At 36.5% G+C, this 18,623-nt stretch overlaps 2 protein-coding genes across 7 annotated transcripts in view; one reads left to right on the top strand and one right to left on the bottom strand.

Annotated features, from left to right (window-relative positions):
- Positions 1-3,963, top strand: part of frc (fringe connection) — a 95,653-nt gene extending 91,690 nt beyond the window's left edge. For all 3 annotated transcript variants that reach the window (XM_067104001.1, XM_067103999.1, XM_067104002.1), the window contains exon 8: positions 394-3,963. In XM_067104001.1, coding sequence (XP_066960102.1) covers positions 394-490 — 97 coding nt within the window. In that variant the 3' untranslated portion in view covers positions 491-3,963. The remainder of the gene's footprint in view (positions 1-393) is intronic.
- A 2,406-nt stretch (positions 3,964-6,369) lies between these two features.
- The window catches only part of APC10 (anaphase-promoting complex subunit 10), a 54,224-nt gene continuing 41,970 nt past the window's right edge, over positions 6,370-18,623 (bottom strand). For all 4 annotated transcript variants that reach the window (XM_067104008.1, XM_067104006.1, XM_067104007.1 and 1 more), the window contains exons 3-4: positions 16,133-16,295; positions 6,370-6,924 (exon numbers count right to left, since the gene is read on the bottom strand). In XM_067104008.1, coding sequence (XP_066960109.1) covers positions 6,639-6,924; positions 16,133-16,295 — 449 coding nt within the window. In that variant the 3' untranslated portion in view covers positions 6,370-6,638. The remainder of the gene's footprint in view (positions 6,925-16,132; positions 16,296-18,623) is intronic.

Below are 18,623 nucleotides of genomic sequence, written 5' to 3'. Positions count from 1 at the left end.
AGTGGTTTGGGTAATTTATTTAATGAAACAGTAAGCTGGGCAATCTTACCCGTCAGCCACAAGTTGGTTATCATTAGTATTGAGTTACAGTAGTTTACATGTTAAAATGGTCAACCCACCAAGATCTGTTCAAGATACTTGTGAAGCAATGGTTAGCTAAATAATTGTGCTCCAGTGTTAGTTAAGAGAGCTAAATTAGTACTCTGTTTTCATGAGGGGCTTCAGATTTGTTCCCTTATATCAAGAGGAATATCTTTAAAATATTTTTAATGTTGAGGAGAATTTGAATTCATAGAATGGGAAATATTGGGCACGCAAGCAGTCATTTCAAGAATGTTTGGAATTTGATTTTTAATAAAAGAATGGATACCTGATAATTTTCTCTCTTTTTAGTGTATGTGGCAGTATAGTTTATTCATGGATCACCTTCCGGAGAAAGGAACCACCAAGACCAGAATTGCTGAAACCAGCTCAGACATCAAATGTTTAGAAAGATACAGAGAACAATAATTTTAGTTCACTAGTGTGAGTGTTATGTGGTGATATTCACTGTTTGGCAAATACCTTTTGTGCAATAGTGTGTGTGAATGAAGTTAGCTTGATTTTAAGATGAATCTCTCTTGTAGATAGCTATCTACTTCTGGAATATTTGTTACTTAGTGTTGCATTCTGTGATTACTTATTTATTTCTCTTACTAAGTACTTTATATAATGTTTCACACCATCACATTGCTGACGTGAAACATTGTCAAGGTTAGTAATTATGTTTTAGCTTGTTCATTTGAAGGCAGATTTATGAATGTCCTAATGAATTGTATTTATTTTTAAGTTTCTTATCTGAGCTGTTTATTTTCCTTATACACCGCCTATTTTTAGTTCCAAAGAGCTGTTCCCATTTCCTTTGAGAGGCAAATTATTTATGATGTTAAAGTGTGGTGATCCAGTGGCCAAGGTGTAAGGTATTGAACTATTTGCTGTTTGATTACATTTTAAATTGTAGGATCAAAATGTTGTATTGGTGCTTAATTTTTAAAAAATTAGGGGTTATGGTAAACCATTTGAATATTACACTTGTTAGGGCATTGATTGTTGTTGATATTAGGTTACAGTAACAACATCTTGAAAGATGGAAAAAAAATAGGGAACATAATTATACATAAAACTTTTGGGAGAAATGCCAAAATTATTCATGACTATGTATAATTCTCTTATTCAATAAGTGATAGATATGTAGTAAGCACTCATAAGTTTTGCCCCATTTTAACCCAGTTAGAAGACTAGTGAAAAACTTGTGCTTATCCCAAGATTTTTCACAGGAAATTTAGGCTATAATGATAAGTAAATGTCAGAAGTTAGGTGCAAAGGATTTTTTTATAGAAAATCTTGTTAATAAAGAGTATTGTTCCAGTTAATTCAGCAAGTTGTAGTAACATTCCAAAATACAGGTGTAGGTGAAAATGAACTGGCCGTTTGCAAGGTGAAAAATAAATGGTAGTTAATAAGGGCACTTTTGATACCTACTTCAGCCTTTTCAAGCTGTAAAACATTTTATTACTGTCATGGGTTCATGATGAAGCAAGTACTTTTGGTAGCTTCAAAATTTATTTGTATAAATTATGGCAAGTATGAGATCCATTCAGTGAAAAGTAAGTTGATAGACAATGGTAGTGCAACACACAAGCTTAGGAATAACAGTCAGAAGTCGTATAGAAGGTAACTTTAATGGGTGAATTTTAAAAAAGGTAATGAATTATAAATGTTAATTTATATACTTCTGTTCATGTCATGTGTGATATTCCTAGACAAAAAGAACAAATATTTATTATTACACCCTTTATGGATGACAGCTATGACTAATGCAGATCTAAAGTTATTGCTAGGTACCAGGTTAGTACAATTATAAAGTAAATCTGCACAATTTCTTTAACTGTGATGTCCTACTTTGAATGTAATAGTTTGATGCTAAATAGTTCAGTTTTCCATCTGGTTTGTAATGTCTTATGGTCTGAATTTTATTAGGGCTGAAAGTGTTTTTAAATTTATATAGTATCCTTTACATAATGTAAATAAACAGTGATGGTAATGATTATTGTAGAACAAAACAAGTTATATAGTACAGAACTGTTATTTTTATTTTAACTGGACAGCATACTTAATTATTGGTTTTTTCAGTATAATTTTATTGAGCTACTTTACCTTGATTCTCAAATTATACTTAATATTTGTTTAATCAGTCCTTTTGGCTTATTTAAAATGTACTTTTTTATATAAATCTTTGGCAGTATTGAAGCACATTGAAGCTGGAAAAATCATAATATTCATGCTACAGATTACGTAGGGAGGCTATTTTTCTTGACTAAATTGCCCTGTTGTGCTGTAATGCATCGAGACAGTTTTACATGTCATCTGTAAATGCCAGTTTTTTTTTTACCAGACTGCATTTACTATACCCCCAACCCCCCCCAAAAAAAACTGTTCTTTTCTTGGAATATTAATTTTTAGCCAAATTTTGTCTACCTTCCAAGAGGAAAGCAATTGTTATGAATGAGACATTGGGTAAAAAATGTTTCTTCACTGGCCTTTAATATTTCAGTGAATTAGTGGCTCTTTGTTTTGCTCTTTACTGTCTAACATGAGTTCTGTCCTACTAATACATTTGTTAAAAATACAGTGCTCAATTTGGTAGTTACTGTGCTTTGTAACTTATAATTTTACACAAGGTTTTATTTTTACTGCATTTGCCTTCAAATGCATTTACACTTCATGTACTACTACCTAGATAGTTTTTAACTAGTATTTAAAGAATTAAAAAAATTCTAGAAAAATATGAGGTATAAAATGTTTTTTTAATAGAAATTGGTCTAGTTAATATTTCAGATACAACTGTTACAGCTTCATACAGGCAGCTTCATACAGGCCTGAAGACTTTATTAGTAATGTAGAGGTAGCCAGTTATTTTTGTGGATTTTTTACCTCTATAGTTTTTTGACAATGCTCAAGTTGTTAGGTATCATATAACTTGTCAGCTTCAGAAGAATCTTATTTTTATACTAGTGTGAATGTGTGAAATTTTTAATTTTGTGTTGTTTAATTTATTCTACGTATGCAGATCTTTCACATATGAGGTTTGCCATAATTTTAGACATGTACAGTTGCTCGCCATATCTTTATTTTTGTAAGATTTCAGTATTGTATTAATGTTTTTAAACTTCAAAATTTTTTTATGAACAAATATGTTCACAAGGGCATTCAGTAATATATTTGTGACTTGGATGTAGAGTAGTTTCTATTATAGCCCAAAGAAACCTGCATACTTCAGGTTACAAGAGATATAAACAAAGGGTTAAAATATTTTTATGATTTATTGTCAGTTTGTTAAAGTTCAAGTCACCACCATGTCAATGCCTTTCTTTGCTAGGTCAGACCAGTTACGAAGTTATATTGTCTTATCGCACTTTTTATTACTCTGAAAGTTCTAAAAGTCGTTTTTATTCGGTTGTGAAAGGAAGTATGGGTAAATAATTTTACTAAGGTAAACTGAAGATAACACAGAAATTACAGAATGACTAAGAGGAACAAAAACTAATATAAGGTAGGGGCTCAGTCTCAAATGGGACAAGTTTTTATATTAAATTATAAAATTTTTTAGTTTTCAGAGTTGGTTTACACAAGCCATTGCACCCTCACATTGCTTAGTAATCAAGAGTAATCTTGCTTGCAGGAAATAGGAGGAGCTCCTTCTATTTGTATGCTAGTTGTACAAGAAAGTCATTAAATTATTTAACTGGTCTACTCAGCAGAATGGCAAAGAAAGGCATTTACATAGCAATGGTTTGTATCCAAGACAACAGGTTTTGATAACATGACTGATAATGTTTCCATAACTATTAATGGCTTGATATTTTTATGTTTGCAAAGCTGCATATGTAATAAAATGTTTGAAATACATTTTTTTTTAGAAAACTATTTTTACTTGTATAAATTCGTATGTTACTGAACAAAGAAAAATCCTGTTATCGTATAAAAATGAAATTAAGTAATTTGTATTTTTCCTAACATACAAACCTGAGGTCTTTTATGTAGAGAATTTACTTTCAGCACAAGCTGGAGCTGGCGATCCAACTAAAACAAGGTGGATATTGGTAATTGGCTACCAATGGTAGGGGAGGAATCCCTGCCCTCCAGTTGGGCCCAAGAAGCAGAATGAGGGGTGGCTAGAGGTGGGCCATTTATGTTAAGAACTCAGGTTTGTATGTTAGGAAAAATACAAATTACTTAAAACTTTGTCATTTGTTCCTACACATATACCAACCCTTGGTCTTTACATAAGGGAGACTTACTTCTTGGTGAGAGGATTCTCATTAAATCTCTGAACTGACTGGTAGTTCATGTAAGAGCAAAGGAAGGAGACCCATGCCTCTGATCTGTTGAACAAGTGTGATGTTCAACTGCCAGACTTCTGGGCCTTTCGAATAAATGGAATATAATGTCATTGATTCGAAGATGAGGTTGGATGAACCCATATTGTCTCTTGCTAGAGAGAGGGTAGGAGTTGCATCTATTAACCCAAAAAGGGCTAGATTATAGACAGGATACTCAGTCATCTAGAACACTTACAAGAAAACCTGTCCAGCACATGACGTCCCATGTTGTGGCAGGAAATGTTCTCTAAAGAGCAATCCATCCACTGTGAAACCTTTACATGAAAGGGGGAAGAAACTCTCAGAAGAGCCGTCTCATTCTTCTCTAAACCTTCACGTGAATGTGGAAGGGGGCACAGCCCTGGACATGCCCTACTCTGGCAATGTTCCCAAGCAGGAATGTGAAGGAATGAAGAAACATCCACGTACTTGACACATAAGTAGAAGAATCTCCAAGTCTACGTCCATAGACGGGAGGAAAGAAAACAGTGAAACAACCAAATTTTGTCTCGGTCATGCAACAACTGTAGAAAGGACATGGTAGTGCAACATCTACACAATTGTGCATCTTCATCTTTGGAGAGCGAGGTCTCATATGACAGGTTACGAAACCGCCATACTGTAGCAAGAGAACCCTCCTCTGTCTATATGCCTCTCAAACTCTACATCATCTGAAACACTAAAACATTACAACATTCCAAGTAATTGTGTTGAAAGAAAAACTGCTTGTTCAGAGAGAAAACACTTCAGAACAAACAGAAATAAGAAGTAGAATAAGGATGTTTGATAAAACGAGGTTGAGAAGACAACGAAAAATAGAATGGTTGGTGGCGAGAGACAAGCTTCTCTCCTTAAGGGTGTTATAGAAAAAAAGATATAACAAAAAAATAGAACAAACACTAGGGTTCTAAACAGGCCTCTCTCCTTGGGTGCATAACAGGAAAAAATAGAGTAAACACCAAGGTTAAGAACAAGCTGGGTTGTGTTATATCAAAAGGCAAAACCAAGTTAGAGAGGGAATTCAAGAGAAAAGCTCATAAGTTAAAACGAGTTGATACCAACTACATAGCATAACTGTGTAGGAATAACTGCGCAGCAAGAAAGAGTGAAGATACCAACTACATAGCATAACTGTGTAGAAAAAACTGCGCAGCAAGAAAGAACAAAAATAACAAAATGTAACAGAATAGAACTTGTTGCATTGATTAATAATAGGAAAAATATCTCAAAACAAAAAATATTTAAAAACAAAAAGAATAACTAAGAATTAAGTCAAACAGCAGGCCAAAAGGTAGTGTATGCATGCCAACTGAATGCGAGGATTCCTTCCCTAACATCAGTACTACCAATATTCACCTTGGTTTTAAACGGCCTGCTCGAGCTTGCGATGAAAGTAAATTCTATGTGAAAACCAAGGGTTTGTATACGTGTACGAACAATTAAGTCTTGTACCACAAGAACAGGTTATGAAACAAAAATCAGGCAGTATCTACCCACGTAGTACAACCAGTTGTTACAGTTAGGGAGAGCTACCTCAAGTTGAGTAGACATCTGCCCCACTCACTGCCTTTATACCTCCAAAGTTTCTACCTGGAGGAGATTACCCTCTGAATTGTAAAGGGTAAAGTATTTAACTGATGCAACAGCCAAGTCAGTGCTTATAATTCTGGCATGAATGAAAGCATAACACTTGAAAATTTGTACCATACAAGAGAAAGGTAGGTGGAACAGGCTCTATATGCACTGTTGCAGGGAAGACGAAGGAAACTAAATGTTTAACCAGACCACTTTATCATATCTATTAATAGAGCTGGCCTGAAAGATTGGTTCTTACGAGAGATGAACACTGGAGTTAGGACTTCTCAACCGGTCCCTAATTTTCTTTCGACCGAAGTGTTATAAACAATGTAACAAGTAAAGATCTGGTATCTGATAATGAAACTGTAAGCAATTACCTTAGTATATTATCAATTCTGACAGAATACATATCACATTAAAGTCTTAATTATTTATGAGTCAGATATAACATTCATATCTTATAACATTAAAATGATCAAGACAACCAATCACACCTGAATTACATTGCAAAAATATTATAACCAATTACTTAACTGAACCCAACTGTCTTCAGAAATACAAAAATAAAGCAATACTTTATGAGCACAAACAGTACTTTATAAAAAAGTATACAAAAACTGTGCATAAACAATCTCACTACTACCTGATACAGCTGTAGCTTTTAAATGTAGGGGAAGTAAAGGCTCCTAGGCAGTCCACAGCTACAGCTTTGTCCTCTACAGGTGAGTGGATTTTAATTTGACGCATGTGTGTGTCTCTTCCATTCTGATGGTTGGACAGCACTGCAATTTGTACCATGTATGTTCGAATTGGTCGGTCATGAATATCCTTTAATGGAATCAAAAGCCATCCAGTTGGTTCATGCAGATCCACTACTTCTATTTCTTGGAGATCATTGAAATGTGTTCCACATCTGATTGATATTCTGGAGAAAATATATGCACCTTGTACACTGATAATGAACAGTACATATACCACTAACAGGTTAATACAATAAAAAGCACATTTTAAGAAATTTATAGTCTTGTAAAGTTTAGTGCTGTATGATAAAAGGTACTGCCTTATACATGAATACACAGGGAATCTCCCACAACGTCAACCAAAATTAATAATTTCATTGAAAGACATGAATAAGCTGAATGCAAGTTATAGGAAAACAACTAAAATGCAGTTTTAAAAAATCAATTTTCCTGAGTAAATTTTAGTACAACCTCACATTGTATAAAATACACATCTATTTCAAGTTAACAGCCACTAGAAAACTGCTGGGAGTGGAATAATTCCACTATATCACAAATAAGGACAAACATCTGCATCTTTTAAAACCCTCTTACTGTGTCCAATCAGACATAACTGAGCAGCATCACGTTGCTCAGCCGAGGCAGGAAAACTACTGGAGAATTTTCCCCATTTCCTTAGTTAAAAATGCTATGTTTTTATAACATGAAACATATTTTTTGTATTAACCAATTAATCGTAAAGCACCTTCTTCCATACTACAGGTCCCAGCCAGACCAATTAGTCCTGATCAAAAAGGAAAATGGCCCAACTGCACATCCCCACATATTCTCCAGGTCTCATCTCTGAGCCTCACTGTTCTGTGGCTCCAATAGAAAGAAGACTTCAGGGAAGGAAGGAAGGCATTCTAAACTATCATCAATAGATTCATATGAAATACATTTAATGTTATAAAAACATCACTTGTTCATGCAAAGCTGTCAATCATAAAATGTCTGAATAGCTATATAGGACATCAAGAGCACAAAACCTCATCTCCCAGGTAGGCCAATCATAGCTTGTAAAGCAGTCTGAATCCATCTAACAGGTTTGGGCATACAGAAACGCACAGCAAGTTATACATTATGAAACTGAAAGTGATGGCAGGTACACCATTCTCCAAGAATATAATGTGACAGCCAATACCCAGGATAGCCATTCTCCTTTGTAGTGCCAAATAAATGATGAGTGCTGTGAAACATGAGGATATTGTAAAGTGATGCCTCCCAACTTTTAAAACATGGCCTGCAATTACAATCATTTCTAACAATCGTGCAATGAGTAATCAAGCAGACTAAAATATGGTTCTCTTGTAGTGCTAGGTGTCAGCTTGAAGAATAGCAATTACTTCCAAACTGAATTATTAGGCCACAAAAGATTAAATAGCAGGCTCCTCCTGCATTTTGATTTCAAGTTGAAAAAGGTATTCCCGAGTCTTTTGGCACAAGAAGATTGACACTAACCAGCATGAAGGAAGAGGTGACAAGCAGTCAAACAAACTTCTTGAGTGTGACCACTGTTGGTATGCTCTGACTACTTTAACCCTTAAACGCCTACTGGACGTATCATACGTCGACTAAAATTGTCTGTTGGGTGCCAAGTGGACGTACCGTACGTCGACTACAAAAAATTTCAACCTTCGGTCAACTTTGACTCGACCGAAATGGTCGAAAAATGCAATTGTAAGCTAAAACTCTTATATTCTAGTAATATTCAATCATGTACCTTCATTTTGCAACAAATTGGAAGTCTCTAGCACAATATTTCGATTTATGGTGAATTTTTGAAAAAACTTTTTTCTTACGCCCGCGCGGTAACTCGGCTGAAAATTTCAGAAATTCTTTCGTCATTTTGTCGTAATTTTTGCACTGTTCTATATTAGCCGTTACATAAAGTTTTATATGTGAAAATGTGTGCAATTTCATGTAAAATACAGCAAAATACAACCCATGGTTGTAGCTTTTATCAGTTTGGAAATATATTCATATAAACCACAATAACTGCCAAAATTTCAACCTTCGGTCAACTTTGACTCGACCGAAATGGTCGAAAAACGCAATTGTAAGCTAAAACTCTTAAATTCTAGTAATATTCAATCATTTACCTTCATTTTGCAACCAATTGGAAGTCTCTAGCACAATATTTCGATTTATGGTGAATTTTTGAAAAAAACTTTTTCCTTACGTCTGCGCCAGAAATTCTTTCGTCACGTTGTCATAATGTTTGCGCCATTTTATATTAGTCGTTACATAAAGTTTTATATATGGAAATGTGCGCAATTTCATGTAGAATACAACAGAAAATAACTCATGGTTGTAGCTTTTATCAGTTTTGAAATATTTTCATATATATCACGATAACTGCCAAAATTTCAACCTTCGGTCAAATTTAACTCGACCGAAATGGTCAAAAAACGCAATTATAAGCTAAAACTCTTACATTCTAGTAATATTCAATCATGTACCTTCATTTTGCAACAAACTGGAAGTCTCTAGCACAATATTTCGATTTATGGTGAATTTCTGAAAAAAAACTTTTCCCTTACGTCTGCGCGCCGTAACTTGGCGAACATCTCAGAAATTCTTTCGTCACGTTATCGTAATGTTTGCATCGTTTTACATTAGTTGTTACATAAACTTTTATATATGAAAATGTGTGCAATTTCATGTAGAATACAACAGAAAATAGCTCATGGTTGTAGCTTTTATCAATTTTGAAATATTTTCACATAAATCACGATAACTGCCAAAATTTCAACCTTCGGTCAACTTTAACTCTACCAAAATGGTCAAAAAACGCAACTGTAAGCTAAAACTCTTACATTCTAGTAATATTCAATCGTTTACCTTCATTTTGCAATAAATTGGAAGTCTCTAGCACAATATTTCGATTTATGGTGAATTTAAAAAAAAAAACATTTTCCTTACGTCTGCGTGGTAACTCGGCCGAACATCTCAGAAATTCTTTCGTCACGTTGTCGTAATATTTGCACAGTTTTATATTAGTCGTTACATAAAGTTTTATATATGAAAATGTGTGCAATTTCATGTACAATACAACAGAAAATAACTCATGGTTGTAGCTTTTATCAGTTTTGAAATATTTTCATATAAATCACGATAAATAGAAAAAATTCGACTTTCGGTCAAATTTAACTCAACCGAAATGGTCGAAAACTGCAATTGTAAGCTAAAACACTTACAGTCTAGTAATATTCAATCAATTAGCTTCATTTTTCAACAAACAGGAAGTCTCAAGCACAATATTTCGATTTATGGTGAATTTTTGAAAAAAACATTTTTTTATGTCTGCGCGTTACGAATTCATGCATCATTTTGTGATAATATTTTCTCTGTGTTGCTTTGATCGTTTTACAATTTGTTATATACCAAAATCATCGCAATTTAGTGTACAATACAAAGAAAAACAAAATAACCCGTTAGCTCTAACCGTTTTGCTCACAGCGCGATTTGTATAAAATTATATATGAAACATTTTTTTTGCGCTGTCATATATTTCAATATTTATATATATGATAATGATATTTTTTCCATTTCTGATGGTTGCATACTAAACTTCAGGCAATGACAAAAAAATTGAGCCAAAAATGAACTCTTAATCTTGAAAACTAAGCGTGCTGTGATTTTTTGAAAAAGACTTTTTTTCCGCTTTGGCGCTAACTCACCGAACGCCGCCCGCATACGGGAGACGTTTTTGTAAATAGAGGCTCGGCGTTTAAGGGTTAACAGGTACAGCAGCACATCATTACTTGACTAGAATGGCAGAGGAATGGCAAAGGAAAACAGAGATGACTCATACTTATCCGACTCACTGAAGAAATTTAACTGGAATATGATACCTCTCCTAGGGCATGAAGCTCACTGGCAAGCTTTGAAGAGGCCAGAATCAAACACCATTTTAAGCGTCAGGTCAAACAAGGAAGTTTGGGCAGCTACTCATAGTAAGGGCCTGGATACTAAGCAGTACCAGTCAACTCCTGGTGAAAGGCCAGGGCATTAACAATAGACCCCCACAGGTCAGAAGAGCTGGAATCTCAGTACTACTGTACATGAGGTTTTCCCAAGTAGGCTGCTGCCTAACATACCAACGATTTTTACCCAACTTCCCAGTCCAGCAGTGAGTCAATTGTTAGGATTTCATTTGAATCACCCCGTCAGCATGAATCGGGACCAAACCCCAGTATTACAACTGAGAGGCCAAGGCATTTCCAACTGACCTACAAAGGTCATAAAGGAGTTGGAACCTAATTACTCCTGCACCTACGGTTTTTCCCAAGTAGGCTGCTGCCTACCATACCAGCGAATTATACCAAAATTCCCAACCCAGTAGTGAGTCAACTGGTAGAATTTCACTCGACTTCCCCCTCTAGCCCAAATGTGATGGAACTAGTGAACATATGAGCACATTTCAGAGAGAGAATTTTCTGACTCCCATCAAGACCAAACTCAGGTCTTTCAAATGAGATGCTATGGCATTACAAATTGACCCACATAGGTAATAAAAGAAGTTGGAACCTAAGCTCTGGTTTCTCAGGTGGCAGCTTGCATGGTAAAAACCCAACTTCTTTATGACCCATGTGGGTCAATTGGCCTCTCATTTGAAAGACAGATTTAGTAATGATGTGAGTCTGAAATTTATTTCTGTGAAACATGTTCTCAAGTGGGCTATATTCCAACATTATGTAGATGCCCACAACTTTGAACCAACAATGGAAGAATTATTAGAAGGCACTGACATCATCCATAAAGAATCCCAGTTCCACATTGCAAATAGCAGAAGCCTTAAGTATAAACCAACAACAGCCTGAATTAAACATTCACAGCAGCACAGGCTTCATCCTCCCTTCTTCAAGGAAACCAAAAGACATCTGTGAGAATCTGAAGGGAGAAACACGCGGCAGAACATTCCTGAATACAAGAGAAAATACCGACAGTGGAGCAAATCAAAACTATTGACCAGAAACAGAAATCATGCCCCTGCTCACATCCTTGGTTGCATGCCATGGTATAGGGTGTGTCCTACAGAGCACCAGAAATGCCACTCTGAGCGAGACTGAGACCTGCCAACCAATAGAAATTCATCACAACAGTGACATCATATTTTACATTTAGGGATTAGCTCTTAAATTTGTATGTTGTAATAAAAACTGTCTATGTATTTAGTCCTGAAGACATTGCCAATAGGTGAGGAAACTGTCTGTCAACTATATATAAGAAGTAAATGGAAGCAAACATGAATAAGCTTTCTTTATTCCTGAGGCACTTACCTGAAGAGAAAAAGAACATATTGATTCAAAGCCAATTTGAAAAGATAGTCTCAGCAAATAATGACATTGACATTAATAGAAATTACACGTATACACACACACACACACACACACACACACACACACACACATATATATATATATATATATATATATATATATATATATATATATATACAGGCAGTCCCGGTTTACGACGGTTCTGGCTTCTGACGTTCGAGTTAAGGCGCTTTTCAAATATATTCATCAGAAATTATTTCCTGGCTTGCGACGCATGTTCGGGGTTACTGACGGCGTCGTCGCGCCGATCGGACGGAAGAAATATGGCCCCAAAACGGCAGAATAATCATAATTTGAAGGTTTTTGATGTAAAACTCAATAATAATGCAGTTTACATCGTTTTCAATGCACCCAGAGCATTAAAAGTAAGGTTTTCTTATGATTTTTGATGATTTTCCGACTACGACGATTTTCGGGTTCGACCTTATGACGCAAGAACGGAACCCATGTCGTAAACTGGGGACATATGTATATATATATATATATATATATATATATATATATATATATATATATATATATATATATATATATATATATATATATATATATATATATATATATATATATATATATATATATATATATATATATATATGATGCCATATGGCATCATGACAACTCAAAGCTCTCTGAGGTTGGGAAGATGGCAACCCCAAAAGGCATCAAAAACCTCTCAGAAGGTTAATATAAATTCATTACACGTATCTAATTACCGTATATACTCGTGTAATGCACGACCTCCAAATTTTCACCCTTAAAAATTTATTTTACCATGTATCTCGTGTATCATGCGAGTTCCTTTTTTGAAAGACCAAATTACAATAGACTGACCTCTTTTCCTCCATCTCTTTATCTATCCCATCTTCTAGTTAAGTAAGTTAAAAAAGTAAAGGAGAAAGATAAAAGTATTGTTAGTAACGTCATAACTTGTTGCGTAAATGGGTACAGCCATAAACAAGCGAATGAGAAACAGCTGTTTTGTTAAGAACCACCAAATCGGATAACAATAGCTGTTTTGCTTGCATTTCAACCGTACGATAGTAAAAAATTACTGTAGTTATGTTACAAATGACGTTAAGCAGAATAAGACATATTTTTACATTATACCCTTATTCGCTATGGAGAAAAGATTCGTAAGGAAATATACTGTTAAATTTAAGCTGCAACTTATAGCTGAAGCTGAGAAAACGATGTTCAAGCTGCTAATGACTATAAATTATCGTGCACTGGCAACATGGAGTTATGAAATGCCCGTAAACTTCAATATGCCATCAAACTCGACCATAAATAAAATTGGAGAGAAAAGTATTTTACTCAAAAATACTGGACACATTTTACTACTGTTGTCACACTGATAAATACATAAAGCTTGTACAGTATTATAAAGAAATCAAGTGAAAACAGCTAGCGAAATCTTTTTTTTTTTTGAAAAAACATGTATTTAAGTCATATTTCAACTAAAAATCACTTCGTATAACGAAAAATGACCTTGTCCCATATGCTAACTAGAAGCAAAAAAAAACGTGATTGCGGATGAATTAAGCCGCCTCAAACAGGTCCTTCCAACCGAATGGACCTTAAATCCAGTAGTCTGCGACAACCTTTGGAAACTGTGGGGCAAACCCACAGTGGATCTTTTTGCGACGTCGAGAAACTACAGTCTGCCCCTCTTTTGCTCTCTGGTCCCAAACCCTCAAGCACGGACACCATGCTTTTGGATTGGACAAACTTAGATGTGTACGTCTTCCCTCCTTTCCGAATGATCAGGGAAGTAATCAACAAGCTGTCAACGCATCAGAACACCTCCAAGACCCTTGTAGCCCCATTTTGTCTGAACAAGGAATGGTTTCCACACTTGATTCGACTCCTGGTAGACTACCCAAGACTTCTTCCACAAAAATGGTCTCTGCTCAGACAACCCCACTTTCTCAGATTCCACCAAGGATTATCCGCTCTGGCCCTGACAGGCTTCAGACTGTCAAGGCCTTGTCAGAGCAAAAGGGTTTTCGAGACAAGCTGCAGAGGCAATTGCGAAATGCAGACGAGCTTCTTCTACAAAGCTATACCAATCAAAATGGACAGTCTTCAGGAGGTGGTGCAGCCGCCATAACATCTCTTCTTCTGAGACATCTATAAGCCAAATAGCTGATTTTTCGATATTCCTAAGGTCCATCAGGAAGCTATCGACCTCTACCATCAAAGGGTATAGGTCGATGCTCAGCTCAGTTTTTAAGCACAGAGGAATGGACCTGTCTTCTAATCAAGATATCACCGACCTGATCAAATCCTTTAATACATCCAAGAAAGATAGTTCTTCCAACGTCTCCTGGAACTTAGACCTACTGAAGTGGCTCTCAGGTCCTCAATTCGAACCTCTTCTTTCTGTTTCCCTCAGGAATCTCACGAAAAAGACTCTTTTTAACGGCTCTCGCTACTGCCAAGCGTATCAGTGAGTTACAAGCAATAGACGAGAATAGGTTTTGCACAAGAGGACGCAGTCTGCTCTCTTTCTCTTGGTTTCCTCGCAAAGAACGAGGACCCTTCTAGACCCTGGCCTAGGTCCATCATCAAGAACCTTATGGATATCTTAGGACCTGACAAAGAAGACGGACTCCTCTGCCCAGTGAGGTCCCTCAGGCACTATCTTCAGAGGACGGAAAAGATTAGAGGACCTTCGAGCAACCTCTGGTGCTCTGTTAAAAACCCAGTTCACCCGCTCTCCAAAAATGCCATATCCTTTTTTTCTGAGAGAATTAATATTAGAAGCCCGCTCTCAGATCCAGGAAGAAGCTTTTCCTCTACTTAAGGTTAAGTCTCACGAAATTAGGGCAGTAGCAACTTCCCTCAATTTTAAACACAACTTGTCTGTTTCTTCAATCCTACAGTCGACAATCTGGAGTTGCAAGTCCATATTCGCCTCACACTACATCAAGGACATAGAAACTGTATTTGAAAATTGTAGCACTTTAGGACCTTTATCCGTGGCTGGAATGGTGCTGGGAGAGGAAGCATGAGGAATCTATCTGTTCCTTTGCTATCCACTCACCTTGACTTAAGGTTTTGAGCTGTTGGGAAGCCTGGGGGTACACTGTACCTGGAGTACCCACCAGTTCGTACTTTATCTTTGATAATTTGATAATGGTTGGGTATTTTTGTTTTATTCTGTAGTGTAGGTGACAGTGTTTTAATTTTGTATTCTGGTCTTTGCCCAGGGCAAGGGCATCTTTTAAAAACTTTAGTCAGCATAAGGTGTACTGCCTCCGCTGCAAAGTTTCCCACTAATGTAGCAGCGACCCTTGGCTATACTGCCACGTCCACTACAAGGTGAGAGAAGTGCTGACCAGAGGCAGTACCTTCCTGCAGCAGCTCTCTCAACAGGTAAGGAAACAACAAACATTAATTCAATGTTAGCAACCTTTCTAGTTCAAACTCATTATTTACTCAATGTTTTGGAGTAGAATATGTCCATGCTCTTTCCCACCTCCTTACAATGTGGAATCAGCTATGTAATTACCTGGTAAGTTACTTATATAAAAATGACATTTTTATGATATAGTTGTATATATACTTACCAAGTAATTACATGATTGGAGCCCTCCTTCCTCCCCTTGCATGAACATAAGAGCATAAAATGAACTGAGCTGTCTGCTGGTTTGTTTCCTCAAGTCCCGGATGGTGGCGGGACGTTGTCACCTACACTCTAACGATAACAGCGCCACCGCGCGAATTTTGAATTTCTAAGCTGCCATAGGTTAGGGAACCAACTGCTATGTAATTACTTGGTAAGTATATATAAAACTTTATTTTATCATAAAAATGTCATTTTTAAGATATTTGCTATGAGTAATGGAAGAGATTTTTCTACTGTATGGACACTAAAATTAGGCATAATTTTTAAATGAATGATGTAAAACAATGCCTTAAAGTCTCAGTAACAAAAGTTTAGTTATCAATGCATGTTTTCTGAGGAAATTTGTGAAATATCTAAAGGAGGAAAAATATTTACCTGCTTGGAGTGTAACTTTCATCTGCTTTATAGTCAGCATATATCCAGACATCCTGAATGGTTGTCTTTCTCCTAAACTGTATATTAACCAAATGAGGCTGGGGACCATCCGACTGCCAATATGTGTCAAGGCAATCATCACGCAGTTGTTCCACTCCAAAACCTTTCAAAAAGACAGATATGAAAGTTTTATAAAAAAACTGATTTCGTTACAATTATTATTATTATTATTATTATTATTCAGAAGATGAACCTTACTCGTATGGAACAAGCCCAAGGGGGCCGTTGACTTGAAGTTCAAGCTTCCAAAGAATATGATGTTCATTAAGAAGTAAAATGAGGTAAGGGAAATACAGAACAAAGAGATCTGACTTATTTAAAAAGAAAAAATAAATTAATAAATAGATAAAAATGTATTAAAATGCAAGGAGAATTGTATTAGGGTAGTAATGCATTGCATCTTTGCCTAAGCTTTTGAAGTTCCAATTGCACGACATCCTCAGGGAAATTGTTGTACAGTCCAACAGTGTGAGGAATAAAGACCTCTGGAAGTGAGAAGTTCTACAGCAAGGCACATTTAATGCATATTGGTCCTGCTGTTCAGCAAAATTTGGTTGCTCTCAGCAGGAAAAGGGGATCAAGGATCAATTGAGAATGTGAATAATCTGGTAAAATACAGCTGATGACAATCAGCCTATGGTCCAAGTCATAACTGCTAATATTAAGAAACAGAAACCTACCACCACGAACCACTGTATCTAAAAAAGATAAATCTCTGGCAGAAGCAGACATCCATATCAGAGAACAGTGTGACCTAAAACAAGTTGCACTGATTTTATCACTGTTATAAATATATGAGGCCTTTCATACAATACCCAACTTTTGTGCTGCTTTTGCTAACACTTTTATCAGATGTTTCTCAAAAGTAAGAAGTGAGTCACAAGTTACACCTAGAATAGTTAAAGCTTCAGACTCTTTCAGCAGAGTCCCTTCGCCTTGGAGGGGAGGATGGGGTGTGAAGTCTGTACAAGATCTGCTAATCAACAGTGTTTTCATTTTACTGGAATTCAGTCTTATACCCCATTCACTGATCCGGTCCATGTCCCGATTGAGACTAAGGATAGCTTCATTTCTCATAAGTGGAGACTTTACAACACCCACAAGTGTAGCATCATCGGCATATTGAACAACCTTGTTTTCTAGGCCAACAACCATGTCACTTGTATACACCAAAAATAACAGTGAGCCAAGAACACTCCCCTGTGAAACTCCAGACACAATAGGTCTTGGTTTGCTAAAGATCCCATCAACAGCAACTTGTTGCTGCCTACCTGCAAGGAAATCTTGAAGTAAACCTAAAACACATCCACTCACTCCAAGATTCTGAAGTTTACAAATAAGTGCCTTGTGATTTACTAAATCGAAAGCAGCACTAAAATCCACTTGAATTACTCTGCACTCAAAACCTTTATCAAGGTTCTCTTGCAAATGGCACGTCAAATCTAAAAGAGCATCGCAGGTACCTAACTACTTCCAATATACATATTGACTATCAGTAAACAATCCTTTACATTCCACATACTGTACTTATAGAGTGGCTTAAAAATAAGTTTTTCTGCAATTTTGGAGAGCACAAGGGGAACAGAAATTGGCCAGCACAAGAGGAACAGAAATTGGCCTGTAGTTACTGCAGCCTGCAGATATGCCATTCTTACTTTAAAATTATTTTAGTTAGTCTTGGAAAGTCTTATCAAGTCTAGAATTCAAATAATCTTGTTAGCATTGGGTAACTAGTGAGTGAGCCTAAACTGCCCCATCCTCATCTCAACCTGGTCAAGATTCAGTTTCCATCTCAGCCTATTAACCCTTTAACGTTGGCTGGACATATTTTACGTCGACAAAAATCGCCTGTCGGGTGCCAAGTGGACGTAAAATACGTTGAGTACAAAAAGTTTTTTTAAATATTCGCGGAAAAATACTTATAGGCCTAGTTTGCAAAAAATTTTAAATCACGCACCTTGAGGGATGCTGGGAGTTCACGGATCATGCTGTTGTTTTGTTTACAACCGTGACCCAGCTGTGCATGCGCAAATTTCTTTCTTCTCCCACTACAAAGCATCAGCGACGCATCGGCAGAGAGCGATTTCTCGACGCGTTCATGTTTTGCCAAATTTGTGCAAGTGTTAGCGTGTTTGTGACGCAATAGGATGTACGCAGAGATGTCCCAACATCGTCAGGACTCTGAAAGGCACATATTGCCTGTCGGTAGTGAGCGTGTGAGACGCGTTTTAGACTTGGATGCCGGAGAGGGACCCAGCACCCAAGGTGATCCATCTTATGAAGCGCCGTGTTGTACGGCCACATGTGGCCGAAAGTGACCGTGGGCCCCAAGGGCCGTACCCTGTGCCTTTTACAACCCTTAGGAAACATCAGGGTGTCCTGAGAGGCATTCGTAAACATTTGGGAGGCCTCCAACAAAGGACATTGATGA

Source organism: Macrobrachium rosenbergii, chromosome 5 (assembly GCF_040412425.1).
Source record: "Macrobrachium rosenbergii isolate ZJJX-2024 chromosome 5, ASM4041242v1, whole genome shotgun sequence".
NCBI lineage: Eukaryota > Metazoa > Arthropoda > Malacostraca > Decapoda > Palaemonidae > Macrobrachium > Macrobrachium rosenbergii.
The sequence above is the reverse complement of the archived record's forward strand: the minus strand, read 5'-3'. Positions and strand labels throughout refer to the sequence as shown.